The 16,431-nt window shown below is 40.9% G+C and overlaps 1 protein-coding gene across 1 annotated transcript; it reads right to left on the bottom strand.

Annotated features, from left to right (window-relative positions):
- Positions 1 to 417: 417 nt before the first annotated feature.
- SPX (spexin hormone) lies at positions 418 to 6,227 on the bottom strand. The gene is made up of 6 exons (XM_050898153.1): positions 6,222 to 6,227; positions 5,198 to 5,278; positions 5,011 to 5,068; positions 3,514 to 3,576; positions 2,773 to 2,859; positions 418 to 476 (listed from the first exon to the last, which is right to left on the bottom strand). The coding sequence occupies exons 1-6, from the start codon at positions 6,225 to 6,227 to the stop codon at positions 418 to 420; spliced, it is 354 nt and encodes a 117-aa protein (XP_050754110.1).
- Between the last annotated feature and the right edge of the window lie 10,204 nt (positions 6,228 to 16,431).

Below are 16,431 nucleotides of genomic sequence, written 5' to 3'. Positions count from 1 at the left end.
AGCAACTTACAGGGCCAGCAGTGAAGTGGTGAAGGAATCTGCCTTTATCAGAAATAAAAGGGCTTCAATACACAGCTGGGTGGAAGGTGGTAAAAGGTTTCCCAATGACTATTGAAAAATTGTTTTTAATGAAGTAGTTGTCCGAAAAGACAGTTTTAATCATCTTTTCAGGTAAGACGGTACAGTGTAGTTTAAATTTTGGGTGGCACATACAAAATGGTCTAAACAAAGCAGGAACTTTACAAATACTTTCCTTATCTGAACTAGTGACTTTTAATCTGTTTGCATTCAAAATTTTGCAATGTGTATATACGTCACCCTTTGGGAACTTAAGTGAGGATGGATGAAATACTCTGTTTACACAAGTCATGATTTCAGGGTATATGCAATACAAATGTTAAAGAAATTTGAAATATTTCACCAATTTGATAGATTATCTGTCAAGTAGCCAGGGTGATCACTGTTTTCTTCTTCAACTGTAAGACACAATGGGGAAAAATAAGCTGTAGATAAAGGAAAGTTCAGTCAGCCAAAGTTTTCAGGAGACAGATGTGCCTCAGGCACAGGCCTAGTGTAATGTGACTGCTTAGCTAAGAGATGCAGGCATCTGTAGAAATAAACGTGTCTTCTCTCGTTTTAAATGTAGGAATTTTTCTGTTTGCTGAAGAGCAAAGATACAAACCGTGTCCAGAGGAGTATCTTAGTACAAGGCACAAATTTTTCATGCAGAGGAAAATAACGTATTTGTTCTTTATTTGCACATTTCTCTCAGTCAAGAGGATTTTAAAATCACCTGAAAGTGATCTTCTGAAAGTGCATGGCTTACCCAGGTTTGACTGTCTTGTTATTCCCTACTACAATGATGGCAATGTTATTCCACATAGTATATTTCAAACAAGCTGCCAGTTCTGCTGAGCTCTCTCAGATATGTCACCTTTTTTCTCAGGGGGCTGTTACTGTCCACCGTCTCCTCTGGAACAGCAACAGCAGGCAGGAAAATACCACTGAAATTTATGAATCATGAACTTCAGAGGATTTTCTCTTTTTGTTAGGACACAAATGACACTTTCACTGATTTATCTTTAGCACTGCTCATATATTTTGTCCAAAGCACTATGCTCATTGTTAATTCTGCTTTTCTCTCTCGGTCAAAATGCCACCGAATTTTTTTGGTTAGTGGAGTTCTGCCAGGGCAGGGAAGAGAGAGCTGAGCACAGAGCCCCAGCGTCACATGATGTACAGTGGGAGATTTTAGGAAGTGGCGAAGACAGGAATGATCCCGGCATATCTGCACATACACCAGGTAAATTCTGTGAGGTGTTTCTCACACCCTCTTTTCATTTCAGGAAAGGTGTGTACTTTAGATAACTAAGGAGAGAGATATCGCAGTGATGGCAAGGCAGTTACTTATTACACACTGTTGATGACGTCAAGGGCGATGAGGCAGTAACAGGCTTGTCTTACCACTCATCTATGTGAAAGGTACAAAACTACCTCATAAAACTAGAGTTTTACTTCACATTTCCTAATTCAAGTAAAGGACCTTTTTTCCTGTCATGATGACAGCAATTAAGAGTCTGACTAAGGAACTTACAACCGGGACAATAAGAAACAAAGGTAGCTTTTAGCCACCTTCTGTTCCTTCCTGTCCTGAACCAGAGAGGGGAAGAGCGTAACTTAGACAAACTCCTGGGCTTGTATATGCTACAACAGCCTCCCCAGCACCCAGGGGCCTGAGCACAGCACAGACTCTCCACAGGCTGTAGGGTGTATTCTCCTTTTACAACCTCCCTGTCCCCAGCTCCATTTCCAAAAAATAGTCTGTGTACCTGAAGAGGTGAAAGGTAGAAAGACAGAGGACGTGGACAGCATAGATTTCGGGTCTCAGCCTGGTGAGCTGTATGTGTGCATCAGATGATGAGGGGTTCAGGATAATGGCTTTGCAAAAAAGGTAGTCTAGGGAGGAAAGCTGAACTATAGCAGGGTGAGGGAGCTGGGGAACATAGGATAGGGGTCCTATTCTAAGGGAGTGCAATATGCACGAAGGAGATGAGGAAACACAAGTTACTTAAGCTTGACTCAGTAGCTGGGTTTTGCTGAGGGGTGTTGTGGAAGGGAGAAGTGGGTTACGAGGTTCTGAAGTGAGAAGCGGAAGCACGTAGCAGGCAGTGAGGAGACAGAGATGGGAGGGTTAGACAATATCTCTGGGAGGCTGGGAACACATGAATGAATTACGGGATTTTTCAGGATATTTCAGGGCCCTGCCTCTAAATGTCATTGGGACCCCTTGTCAGGTGTGCCAGCGACAGAGCTCTCAGGAGCCAGATGTGAATCCCACAGCTCCTCTGCTGGGGCTTTTCAGGATTCTTTTAAGCCTTTCCACCAGGAATTAAGAGCCGATGGAGGAATGAAAATTTCACAAGCAAACAATATTCTGCAGAAAGAGGAGCCCCAGCAGAGTTTTGTTTTGGAAAATTCAATTCAAAATAGCCATTCCTTTGAATCTAAACCAATAAAAATCTGAAAAGCAAATTAAAAGCAGAATATACAAAAGTTTACCTGCTATCATTTATGTGATTCATGTTCTAATCTGTGTAAATGTACACCCTAGTACAATACACTGTGTAAATGTATACTCTAATGTAATGCACTCTGTGGAATAATATCTCATTTCAAACCAGGCCTTTTAGATCAATTTACTAAATTGTTAGTAAATGAAATACTGATAAACCCCTTTTAAAAAAGTCAGGGTAAGACAAAACATGCATTTACCTTCTTCTTGTGCTTTCCGTAAGGAACTAAGGAACAGTGCTGCAGCTTCAGAAAGAGATAAAGGATTTGTGTTTTGGCTGCGTGTTTCTAGAATTATAAAATCAGAGATGCATGGTTTGTTAGTGTTTACTGGCATTTATTTAATTTGTTCTTTGCTTTTTTATCTCTATAACTAGAGACCCAAAGAGAAAAAAAGACTTTTGTCTCCTTCACTCTATAACATTCCCTGCTCAAGCCCAGCCTGATAAATACCTAACACAGAAGAGACTAGCAATCTTTTTAAAAAGGAGGCTATTTTAAAGTCCCTTAGAAGGTAAAAAGAACATTTTCTTTTTTCATATGTTCCTTACTTTGCTACAACATTCTGTTTCCTCCAGAAACATTGTCTAGCATGGATTAATGTTGTCTACTTTTGTCATTTGTCAGTTCAGCACAATTAATAACCTGATTTGATTTTTTCTGGTGGAAAAAGAAAGTTGAAGGTACTGATGATAATTCCACTTAACAGCCAGGTCAGTCTGGAACATCACTTACGTAAATGAAGTCACACAGGTACACAAGAGAGGAAAGTCAGACAGTCTTTATCATGTGCTTTTTGGAATGAAGGAACTAACAAAAGGGAGTTTAATTACTTCTTTGAATATAATTGCAGGAAAACAAATCCCCTCCAGTTTCCACAGATTTCTCCCATAATCTGAGGAAAGACTGATGTGTTACATACACCTGTGCACATGTACTTACCAAGCTGCATTCTGTCATACAGATCCTTTCGCTGGCTCTCATCTGAGATGAATCGACGTCCCTCTACAAAAGCAGTGGGAAAAGGGTGAAAACAACCTCCCAAATCTGTTGTAATTCCTACTTTACAATCCCTAAAGCAGTCTCTTCAAAATACAAAATTACAGCAATACTTCTACAAATATAAAATGGGAGGCATAAGTCCATCCCGGGGTCTTTCCAAATCAGCAATAGCCCATCCTGAACCCAAACACTCAAGACATACTTTATTCCACAGAACTGGCGTTTCAGCACTTTTCATTCTTGTATTAACCTGCTGTAGGAACTATAGGTAAGGAGGAATTTACTGTCTTTTCCTTGCTCTTTCCTCGACTGCTGTATGGTCAAGAGTCTTCTATCTCTTTGCTGGACTATAAAGTATTGCCTTTTAAAGGGATATTTCTATTTAAAAAATGGAAAAAAACCTAAAAGAATAAAATCACATTACTTCCTATGCATCAATAAGAATGATACACAGGTCAGTATAGAAGTAACACACTGCATCATTCAGTTGGAAGCATTAAACAAAACAAAAAAGGGCCAAATTCTTTGCTTTTATGAACAGAAATAGTTTTATTAGTGTCACTAGAACTTCTTTCAGTTACACTCACAGTTGTTTGGAGCCTATATTTATTTTGTGGTGTTGTTATTATTTGTATTGTCTCCCTTTTGCATTTCTCTCAGGATTGTGAGCTTCAATTTTTTCTTTTAATTTCAAGGAAGCTATTTTTCTTGCTCTTTTAATACCTACCCTACCTGATAGCTTTTAATTTTGAAAAAATAATTCAGAATAGGATTTTTAAAAATACGACTATTTCTGTAAAATTTTGTGGGTTTGCATCAAAGGACAAAATCTCTCTTTGGCTCTAAATTTTATCTTTATATTTAATGCTTCTTTAACTCTGGACTAACAATAGAAACTCAAAAGATTATTTGCACAACCTTAACACCACAATATTTACAACACTGACATCCAAGTTCTCCTTAGCAGAGGTTACTTGTGGTCTTAATACCAACACTAATGCAAGATGCTTGTAATAGGAATGTGTGTTCTATTGCTTGAGAAGATGTTTTAATAAAGCCTGAGTGAGAATAACGAATGATAACTATATCCAGCGTGTCTTAAACCCCCTTTAAGATTGTTTCAGCTAAGGAAACTGCTTTTCCAATAGGTTTTACAATCAAGCTTCAAACTCTATACATTTTCAGTACTTTGTTTTGCTTTTCTTCTTCCAACACTTGGTTTCTTCAATTTGATTTCTTTAAAAAATAATAATAATACTCGCAATGCCACTGTTTCAGAGATAAGAAGTAACTAATTAGCACATCCCTGCAGGCCTCAGAACTTCTACCTCCACAGCATCCTTGGGGATTTACTGCTTGTGTGGAGCCAAGCAGATCAGGAATAATCCAGTGGTAGAGAAAGTTATCTCCTCAAAATTGAAAGAGCTTGGGACTTACGTGCACCCTTCAAATAGAGCATAGCCTGAGGAGTCCAGTTTCTCCTTTGGAAATGAGCCTTTATACCAAAAGAGAGAAAAGACACATGTCAACGTTGCATGCCATTACTAACTAGTACAAATACTTAAACGGCACCAACCTGTGAGATTCATGGATGCTGCACATTCAGCCTGAGCGAGCAGTTTACCTGAGGTGCACTCCAGGAGAAAGATATGAAGGACGCTGCCAGGAACAGTGCCATTGCAGATGCTGTCAGTTTACGCAGTCCCTGTGCACAACAAAGAACCACAAGGTACAGGAAAAGCCTTTCAGATCTGTAGATCCTCTCAACTTCAAATCTAAATGTGAGGGTATTTCCAGTCGCTCCTTTCTCCCTGTCTTGCTGCCAAACCTCCTCTTGCTCAGTGGCTATTTCAGCTTCAATACACAGGGATCTGATGGGAGGATGAATGTTAAATCAAACATACTTTATTCTCTTTACTCATATTCATTATAAATGTTCCATACCGGTGAGAACTGCCATCAAGGCAAGTACCTTTTGTGCTCCTATTTACAAGGACTTTAGATCCTCCAGAAATGAGAACAATGTACAACGTAAGGGGGAAAGACGATATAAAGTATATCTTGATTTTACCAAACCTTGAACCGTAGAGTTTAGACAACAAGCAAATGTTGGGGACTTGTCATTCCAAACAAACCAACCAACCAACAAGTAGAGCGGATCACTACTTCCTCAGGAAAAGAAAGTTTTTAAACTTAGCATCCTATTTGCATCAACCATGATTACACACATGTCACGAGACAGGCTTTTTTGATTCTTGGAGTTTGATCGCTGATGCAGCACATGCAAATGAAAGCATTGAGCATGAATCCTCTGCGAACAAGTTGCATCTCTGCTTGTTCGCACAGACCATGTTGTTATTCATGTATTGATAACAGTGATGGGCAACAGAGAGCATCTAACATTACGATTCACAGTGGTTTATTTCATCTTGTTTTTGAGAGCACATTGTGCTATTAATGTCTTTTTAGTGCAGTTCAAGCATTAAAGCAATTCAAGCACACTGAATATAACTACGTGAATATTTCTCTCAGGTTATTTTTAAATTAAAATTATTAAGCCCCCCTGCAGTTCCTAAATATTATACTCACATGAAAAAGCATAAATTGCAAACTAAATGTTTCCCACACACCAAAAGAGTCTCACTCACCTTCATACTTGGTTCAGTGGCAAATCTTCAGCCTTCTTTTCTTGGGATAATGTGTGACAAGATCTCCTACAGGTTTGGGGGTCCCTTTTTAAATCTTCAGAGTGAAGGTACCCTCCCCTTCTGTGGCAGGGCGGAGGAGTCTAAAGGGATCTCTTGTCAGCCCTGTAGATGGAGAAGTAGAAGGTCTGATGACTCCTGAGGGAAACCTGTAGTCTTGCAGGAAGTCAGAGAAATGATTGAAAGATGGATACACTTGGAGATGCACCCCATTAGCCAGGTGAATACCTTCTGAATACATCAGCATCAGCCCTGTGCATTTGCAATACGTCACCTTCTTGCTAGATGATCAATAACCACAGCCAGAAGCAGGTATTAATATGGATGAGTGTTTACCTAGGATAATCTAACATATATCAGATGGCTATCCATTGTGGGAGCTAGAAAAGTTAGTAAATTACTCTCCAGTCATAACATGCCAACATCAAGAAAAAGGTGACTTATCCAGTGTCGCTAGCTTGAGGTTATTCCTAGCATACATTTAGAGGATGCAGTCTCTTGTTTGAATCTCTAACGATCTCTCGCATCTAGTTTTCTTACACACAAGTAAAAATACAAAGCTGAATAAAAAAACACACCCCACCCTCCCCCAACCCCTAATAGTTAGAAACACTTTTCTGTCTCATGGATTGGTTGGAATAAAAGCCCAGATCGTGGGCTTGAATAGGTCAAGCAGTGGAGCAGTAAACAGAAAAAAGGCAGGAAGCGGGAATCAGAGAAGCCGTTTCCATAAGCTACTTCTAAGTGATTGTTGGACTCATCGCAGTCATGGATAGTGGGTTTGGTCCTCAGGCAAAGAGCTAATCATGCTTGATGCCTAGCCTTGCTAGTTCTGGAGCTAGGGTTTTTATCTCTCCTCCTTCATTTTTTCCTTTGTAAAATGGGAGAGGGAAGCAGAAGGGGAAGCAAAGCAAACAGGGAGCTAGAAATTTGCTGATTAGAAGACTGGCCAATAGAAAGTTTACTGCGGCAGCCTCAAAAACAGGACCAGCCTGTGGTGTAACACAAATACAGGTCAGCCCGTATGTGTGACAAACGCATGCTCATGTGTGTGGAGTCTGAGTGAGGAGTGTGCAGATAGGCACTGCTGAGGCTTGTTAGGAGCTTTTCCCTGACATGATGTGTCTGTGGAGACTGCTCTGAGGCACACTGTTAGTGAAGGTGCAATCGCTCTCCTGCTTTTGGGGGGATATTGCTCTGTTCTCTGCTCATGCTAGTCAGAATTGTTCATCAAATATACAGAACTGGCATTAGCTGCAGCTCACTCTGGTACAGATGCAAGAAATGAGAGGGAAGTTCAGGTTTTGGCCTCATGCAGCTGGGAGCTGCTATTATACCTCTATCCTTTTAAAAAGGCCACGCCATGATGCATCCTAGCCAGCAGAAGGGATTCCACTTGCATCTACTTCAATGTGAAGTTTACATTTTCCCTGCTCTTTTCCTCTTGCTCTGACAGATCAGAGACATTTCTTGATGATGTTTAACCCTTAGCCTTAGAAGGGGACTAGGCATTGCATCCAGGAGACATTTAACAAGCAGAGACTTGGAAAAGATAAAGCTACTCACCTGTTCCCTTCTGGAGTGACTTCAGAGCTTCTCTTTATGCACAGACCACAGGGCCAGAACCAAAACATACAACTGAGTCTGTGAAAATTAACCCCCTACCTTTGGCATTGGTCAATGTAAACTATATTCTCTACACAATGGTTCTCCTTGTGGTAGAAAAACCAGAATGTGTTTGGCACTGAAAATAAGGCCTGGTTCTCCTGCCACTGGAATGAGACAAGTTAACACAAAATAAACTGTGAAGACAACGAGCTCAGCCCCTTCTGTTGGAACTGGGGAGAAGGGGAAGAGAATGGGAGGCATGGAGAAAGATTTATGTTGTTACCACACTGTAGAAAGACAACTTCAGCTTTTCTTACCTTTTGACCACTTTGCAAATACTGAGCAGCTCCGAGTTGGTGTTGCTGGAGTCTCACCCTCTCTTCCAAACCTGACTGTGCTGCCAGAGTCCCACTTGCTTTCTTGTAGAGACTGAGGATTGTTTGAGGCTGCCTGGAGGGCAGCAGGGAGCTGAACTGGACAGGTCAAAACCTGAACTGGCTTATTATGGCATCAGATGACCATCAGCTCCAGAGAAAATGCAGGGCCTTGACAGCATCCTCTTAAATTAAATGGTTTTAATGCTGTACCATCAGATGTCTCAATGGCACTAAGGTGTCTAAAAGCGAAGTGTTTAGTTTCAACCAGTAGCAAGAGACAGGCTACCTTGCCCAAACACCATCCAGGGCACCTGAGACACGCACGTGGACTGTCAGCTGTGACACAGGGCCTGCAAGAGACCCAAGACTTGAGGAGAAGCAGCTGAAGGGCAGGCAGGATCCCTGGGGCACCTAAAATGTCACTAATTGCTTTTGACTAGGAACTGAATCACTCCTACAGAGTGGAGGAATACAGGACTTCAAAGAGCACCGTCTGGCCACAGAGTGTAGAGCATTAAGAGGGGAGGACTGAATTCCCCTCTGGAGATGTCTGTGTCTCTTCATTGGCTTCAGACAGCATTTGACACAGACAACATCAGGTGAAATGAGCCCAGTCCCAAGCTGAATTTCCATAATGGTTGTTTTTCCAAAAGGTTTTTATTTTTCCCTTAAATTCTCTGTGCCTTTGTGACTTAGGGCCCTAAATCTATTTATTTTTACTATGACCAGCAATTCTAAGTTGCTTTGGTGTTTCAAAAAAAGTATATTTCAAAACCACCTCCCTGGAAATCTGTAAGAAGTCTGCATGCAGAACAAAGAACTCCAGGTTTGTCAATTCTACTTTGGCGATTAAAATTTAAAAGACTCTTCTTCTCCCTTCATAGCTCTTTCTTGTCATGATCCTATGAGAAGGTGGTCATCTCACTTTTCCCAGAAATCTAACCACTTCTAGGATGGCATATGGGACATGATTCATTTGCAAACAGCAACAGGAGGCAATACTTTGGGAAGGAAATGCATGTAGTGAGAGTGTTTGCATTCACAAAAAAACATGTGGATGTGTATGGGCATATGTAAGCTTGTACTCTTGAAAAATGAAGTAGCCTATAATTGGGTTATGGATCATAACACACTAAAAAACTACAGCACTTCAGGATGATGAGCTGTACATGAAGCACTCATTGTCAATGCTGCCATTTCTCAGCTGATTCACATAAATGAGGAAGTGGCTTTGGCATGTAATCAATACCCTAAGTGAGGGAAGTAGAGTGAAGTTTGCTGTAGCAGCAGGACCCCTTATTAGAAAGAACATAACCTATTCTTATTCTTAAAGACAATCTAAAGGGCAGAGACTGCTTATCCTGACACTGTAAATGATAAAAAGCCAATTTCTGGGATTGAAGTTCAGTGCTGAGGTGTGTGAAAAAGTTCTCGTGTGGTGGAGTTTTAACTGGCGGGGTCAAGCATACATCACTGACTTGCATCACGACCATGTACTTTCCCAAATCTTGCCCTAAAAATATAGGCTATAGTCATTGTGCTTGTCTATTTTTAAACTGCTGGTAAGGACACCAGTGATCTGTTGCTTGCTGTTGAGTAAAAGGTGTAGCTGTTGTGTGTAGGTGGCCAGTAGGTACATCAGCAAATATGGTATTCTGACGGTGTCAGGGTATAAATCTCCTGAGATTTATGACCTTTGTCTCTTGTGCTTATTCTCATTTCCTTCGTGCTTTTCTGCTAGTTTGTTAACTCTTTGGGAAATACATCTCACTTCTGTCTGGCATCTGAACAGCACCTAGCACAGTGTAGTTCTGGTTTGTACATGCTAACCATAGCATCTTAAAAGGCTGTGAACTATCATGGCAGAGTCTGCAAAGTAGGAAATTGCAAACAAAGACTGTTAAGTTTAATTTGCAGTAAGGGGATTTAAGTTAGATAGTAAGGCAAGCTTTCTAACAGTAGCACAGTGAAATACAAATAGATTGCCTTGGAAGGCTGTGGATCTAGTATCACTGAGAAACTCAGAGAATAGACTAGCCAACCCCTTCTTAGGACTCATTGGTAAACTCACCCTGCCCAGAAACATGGTGATGAACCGTATGACTTCTCTGGGAAGTCGTATTTTCATGGTGCAGCTCTGAAAGGAAGAGATACTCTCTGACCTAAACCAGGTGCATGATTACAAAGGCCATTAGTTTCTGGCCCAAAATTTATCTAACTACTCTGTTGCACATTCAGCACCATAATGTCTGCAGGCCTGATTCCAGCACTCCTGCATAGTTACTAGAGTTGCTGTTCTTATCTCTAGACTGTATGAGAAGAACTGTACTAAAAACTACTTGAGATACAGAACAAGCTGTAGAAAAGCCAGTCTGCTAGGGATCGTGTAAACGCCTCACACAACAGAGGTAACAGAGCCTTTGTTGAGGACTACAGTGTGATCAATGCCACATTCAGGTCCAGGCACTACTGTTCTCAGAAGTGTATTAATGGAAGAGAAGAAACTTCAAGGGAGTAATATAAGTAAAAGTTAAATATGTTATGTGGGGTGAGGGTTGTTTAAAAGTATTAGGAAAGAGTAGAAATCCACAAATATTTGAAAGGTGTAAACATCACAGAAGGAGGTATTACCTGTGAAGTTCAGTGAACCATAGGATGGTACAACATCTTTATCAGTAATAGACAAGTCTGGGGCAAACACCAGGAAAAAAAGACCAGCTGAAAAACAGTTTTCTCCAGTTTTGCAAGCTGGAAAAGAGATCTGACCATCTAAGTACAGGCATTTACAAAGTACCTTAGCAGAAGCTGTACAGCTCTTCAGACAGGGAGATACTACTGAACGTATCTCGCAGACCATACCTTTCTGTAATGACAGAAGCACCAAAGGCCAAGGAGTCATCTGACCTTTTCTTCCACCCCCATGAACTTGGCAAAGAGGATTTTTGTCTTTGTCAAGAAGCTACCTAGCGGGCTACAAACTATGCTGAGCATTACGCATGCAGTTGTCTCCTCTTGGCTGAGCAGTACGTTTGTCCCGTGGAGCTGGACAAGAAAGACACGCTGTTGCTGAGCAGCTGGATGCTGACATTTTGTGGTAAACAGTGGACGGAATTGGGAGAGACGAAAAAAGGCAAGTTACACTGAGAGACTGCATGATAACCAGACAGTCAGGTGTCAGAGACTGAAACAGCCTGCTCCATGTTCTTGACAGACAAAGCGCCCAATCTCTGTGAGCAAGGTCCATAAAACATGCAGCCTCTTGGGCTGGTTTTCCTTACCCATGCATACCACAAGGGATGGGGACGGGTTGATACATTTATATAGAAATTCACATATTTATATGCAAAATACATAACTTATGTAAAGGAAAATGTTGTTAAAGGCCAAACACGAAACCCTGGGGAGTATTTTCAAGACAAACCAAGTAACTTGGGAGCTCTGCTGCATTAACATTTGTTAAACTTTGAAAACATTTGTCCTCAATATTTGCCAATGCATGCTGAACATGAGGTACACTTTACCCTTAAATAGCACGTATTTTAATCCCACCATGTAGAGAACAGGAATCCTACTAAAATAAGAGTAGTTTTTTGTGTTACACTGTTGTAACAACAAACATCTTTGTTGTTTGAAACAAAGCGTGGTTCTAAGGCAGAAGTCCAATTTAGGGGAGAATAAATAGTTCTACCTGATGCACCAGGTCATCAGAACTGACAGGCATTTCAGGTGTTCTCAAAGTGGGTGGGAAACCACTTCAACCAGGTCTGTCAGTGCTTACCTGTCTCAGCCCACAGTGAAGCTCTAAGAAAAACGCAGTGTAGCACAGCAAAGATGGACCGTGAGCCACATGTACTTGAAGTGCACACCAGGCAAACGGGGAGGGTGGGAATTTCCTGCTGCTGGATCCCCCCCACATCACTGAAGTTACATGTCCTTCTTTTTGCAGGGCTGAATAACACAGCACAAAACCCACAAGCTGATTCAGTTGTTGCATGACTTTGTGATTCCACCTGTCCTGAAGGAATACAAAGGAAAGGACCTGTTAGAAGTGCTATTTTTTAAATTAGAAACTTTACTGTGAAATTTTTATTACGAGAGTTTGTGCCCATGCAGCTTAACAGCTTAACTGTTACACGGTTAGACTTAACTTTTTACAAGGTCCTGTGCCATTTGTCGTCTGAAGCAATGGGAAGAGGAGGCAGACTACGTCGATGAGACTTTTAGGAGTGTATCAGGCACCTAGTTTATATCTCAGACCCTGTGAATGAAGCTCTGCTTCCTGTGCCCCTGCTTTTCTGTCCATCTTTCTCAGTTCGGACTGCAAGGTCTATAGGCAAGGGTCGTTTGCTTCTGCACCTGCACAGTGCCTACTCTGCTAGCTGTACAGCAGCACAAATAACATCATCACCTGGAGGAACCTCCCTGAGTAGAGGTCACATGTTCCTGTCAAGATATGAAAAAAAAGGGGTGCTGTTTTAATGTGGGAGGTTTTCTCTTCAAACCAGTAAGTTAAAAGTCTTCCCATACACATAAATCTCTCAAAGATAAGAGAAAAGAGATCCTCACCTGGCTTGGTTTGATCTCAGAATTGTTACCTCTATATTATTATTAGTTTTACCCCTGAAAGAAAGCGTGTCTAGTCAAAAACACCCATCTGCTAATCAAACCAGAACCGACTGCATCAGCTCTGTGGTCTTTGGTAATGCTGCTGGATGAGAGTGCCAAGTTTTCACTTTTATTTAATAGTTTTCCCACCGAACAGGGAACAGCAATGTCAGCTCACTTCCACATTTTGGGTTTTGATCACGAAGCACCTGTGAGAGCACTTCTTACTTTTTTCCTAGGAGTGCTGAAATAACCCGTGGTAGACTGGAAGGTGTCATTTCTCCAAGTGTTTGGAGAAGTCTGATGGGCTGTGCAGTTAGTAGGTACTGGGCAGGCAGTAGTATTCCCTCAACAGCATTATTCTCTTTCCAGTTATTTGTACAGCATATACCTAAAGATCCACACTGTTAAAATGCAAATCTTGCTTGAGAATTTAATACTAAAAAGAGGACTTGGTTAACAGTCCTAATGACAAAACTCTTTTTTTTGCTCACAGAACCAAGTGCAGAGCAGACAGTAACACAAAGACTTTTTAATACACCATCAGCCCAAGAGACTTCAACACTTGCCTTCCTTTAAAAAGTGGTGTAAGAGCTATGAAATTTATACAGTTTCTGGATTCTCTGCTCTAACTGTCACAGGAGAAGCTAGGAGAGATCTGCTCCTGCCTGAAATTTTGCAGTAGGTGGGAAAAGTAAGAAAGAACTGCTAATAGAAGTGAGAAACATCCCAGGTACCTGAGTTGAGACACAGCAGTAAGCTATATCATTATTTTCCTCACCATTTTAAAAATAAGGGTAGGGTAGCAGGGAGACTTCAAGGTGCATCGAAATTCCAGGCAGTTCATTTAACAGCTGCAGGAGAGATGGGAGGGGGGGAAAAAAAAAAAAAAAAAAAAAGGCAGAAGGGGCTAGAAAGCTGGGGGCTGATGCTTGCTTTGCACCTCGTTGCAGCTCATCGTCCGTCTCAGCCTGCGAGCTGAGTGGCAGGCAGCAATAGGTGCATCTTGTAAAGCTGATTTTCCAGCAAAGGAGCCCTCTGCTAATTTGAGTTCCAAAGTTCATTCAGCTGGCCCTCCTCAGAGGAACAGCTAAAATAGCTTTTGTTCTCTTCTGCTCTCTCTACCAGAGAGGAATAGAAGGTATTTTTCTATATGCTAGTGTAAGTATAAGGTCTTGGACTGGTTTGTTTTGGTTTTTTTAATGGGGAATTACAAACAATATTTAAAAACACATTGTAGATAAAAAGACTAATATTCTTTAATGGAAGGTTACTTATATCTGCTTGAAGGTTCTTGTGTACTTAGAGAACATACTGAAATCTAACTGCAATGTTCTTAAGTTTTTCTTTTAAAAGACATTCTGTACCTCTAATATAAGAGACTGCTTCAACTTCCTGATATTTATTTTTAAGGAGTAAATCTTTTAAAACAGCCATAATAATAAAAAGCAATCTCTTCTCTAAAATTATTCTGAGATCTTACTATTGTTATTTTTTTTAAGTATTCCTGTGGCTAAGGACATGTTCATTAAGGTGAATGTTACTACTTACAGAAAGAACAGTAGAAAAATAAACTTGGAGATCTTGACTCTGCATATATAAAACCAAGCTGCTGGCATGCAGGAAGCTTGTAAGAAACCAATTGAAGTAAAACATTGAGTATTTATGTCTATTGCAATCTGGATTAATAAATACTTACATGTGATTTTCCTCTTTGCTTCACAAGATTATACAAGTGGCAACTCTTGTGTTAAATGCTAGTGAAGCATGTTGCTGTTGTTGAGAAAAGAACTATTTTTTCTATCTAAAAGAGAGGCAGGGAGCTAACTTCTTGGGGAGGTTGCCTCATTTTGTTTCTTGATGCACAGTTTGAGTAAAAAGACACAGTTCAGTGAAGTCTATATCCTTCTGGGGGCAAGTTGGTATTTGTACTAAGCAGGGGGAAATCCCTTCAGGGTCAAGGAGTCTGGTGTTCTGCCCCTGCAGGCAACCATGTCAGTCCCTCTCACATGCACACACCACCTCATGAGCTCTAGTTATAAAGCTGTTGTTTAATTTTCCTCTCCCTCTCCCCCTAACAGAAGTCTGGTCTGTGATGGTGCTATTCTGATAGGCTGGCTACGAGTAAAACTCGGCCTTGGAGGATCTGAGGACGGTTGTTACTGGCCATGTAGGTTATACAGTTAACATACACTGGACTCTTCACTGCTTCCTTGCTTCTTAGTTTAAAGCAAGCGTTGTGTTTTGTGTGTGATTTGCTTTTTGTTTTTTTAACTTTGTATATAGTCTTGTGGAGAGAAGCAATACAGTGTATTTTCAGAGCTGAGGAGTTGAAAGCAATAGAGTGGTGGAAGGTAGGTATGTAGCTGCAATATTGGGTGCAAAATGTCACTTAAAATCTGATTCTTGGGAGCTTTAGTTTTATTGGTACTTTTTTTTTTAATAACATATATCTCTTATAATGATCTAGATGTCATAGGTAACTTCCAATAGTATTGCTTGTTTCCCTCTTGTTCCTTTCCAATGACAAGGATTCAGTCAAGCTGCTGATGCCTGTCACAGAGCTCTGTTCAAGTCCAATCGCGTTCACTGGGTTACACTGGCTGGTGGATGGCCCTTCTCAGTGCTGATGTTTCAGCAGGTGCTCTTTTTTGGCATGAGAAACTGTGAGTGAAGTCCACGGTGGGACAGTGTCAGATGAAAGCTCCCAACTACTCAGTCCAGAGAAAGTGGTTGCAAATTGCAGGGTAGAGACAGATATCTCACTTGAAACGTGGCTTTATCCCTGCAAAATGCACCTCCCATGCCTTGGTCACACACGCACACACATGCTTATCTTGTAGGAAATATCTTTTAAAATATTGCCTGGGAGAACAGCTAATAAAAATACAAATAGAAGTGAAGCGCCTCTGTAGGTTGTTTCTTGGGTAATTCCCTGCGTGGTAGCGTGACAGCTGTAGTTGTGACTAATTAGTAAAAGAAACAACTGGGGTTTGGTTTTTGTTGTTTTTGGTTTTTTTTGTTCTTGTAGGCTCACTGAAATGCTGAAACTCTTGTTGTGCTTGCTTTTCCTGCCTCCCCACACACCCCCAACCCAGTACCCGCAAAGAGCAAACCCAGAAAGACAGCCTAATATTTTCCTGAAAGTAAACTTCATTTAAATCTTGGCTTCTGAAACCTGTCACGAGATGGTTTCAAGAAAGCTGCAGGCTCGGAATACTTCAACCGACTTGAGTAGCTGTGGCTACAGGGTTTGACTGAGAGGCCACAGAAAGAGATCAGAAACTGATAATGTCTATAGCTGTAGGAGATACCTTCAGTAAATAGCTGGACAGTTGTTGCTGTTAGACCTGAGCAAAAAGCCATGGAACCAGGGAAGTAAGAACGTGCTACAAATGTGATAAAAGTAATATTTACAATAGTTGTGTGAGGTTTTTGTTTCTTTTTAATGAACACTTTTTATATAAAAAAGAAATACCCAATTTGGGATAAATTGGTCTGAGTAATATTGCTTAGTGCTTCCTTTAATCTAAAAAGATAGTCAGCTGCTAGGTTGCAGGGAG

The sequence above is a fragment of the Gymnogyps californianus genome, chromosome 1, assembly GCF_018139145.2.
Source record: "Gymnogyps californianus isolate 813 chromosome 1, ASM1813914v2, whole genome shotgun sequence".
Classification (NCBI taxonomy): Eukaryota; Metazoa; Chordata; class Aves; order Accipitriformes; family Cathartidae; genus Gymnogyps; species Gymnogyps californianus.
This window is presented reverse-complemented; position numbering and strand designations above follow the sequence as displayed.

What these genes read in the sequence shown, in the direction of transcription:
- SPX (XM_050898153.1), bottom strand. An exon ending in TCTCCTGGAGTGCACCTCAG is followed by an intron (nt 5,069 to 5,197) that starts GTAAACTGCTCG and finishes TTTGGTATAAAG; the next exon opens with GCTCATTTCCAAAGGAGAAA. An exon ending in GTATGACAGAATGCAGCTTG is followed by an intron (nt 2,860 to 3,513) that starts GTAAGTACATGT and finishes TTATAATTCTAG; the next exon opens with AAACACGCAGCCAAAACACA.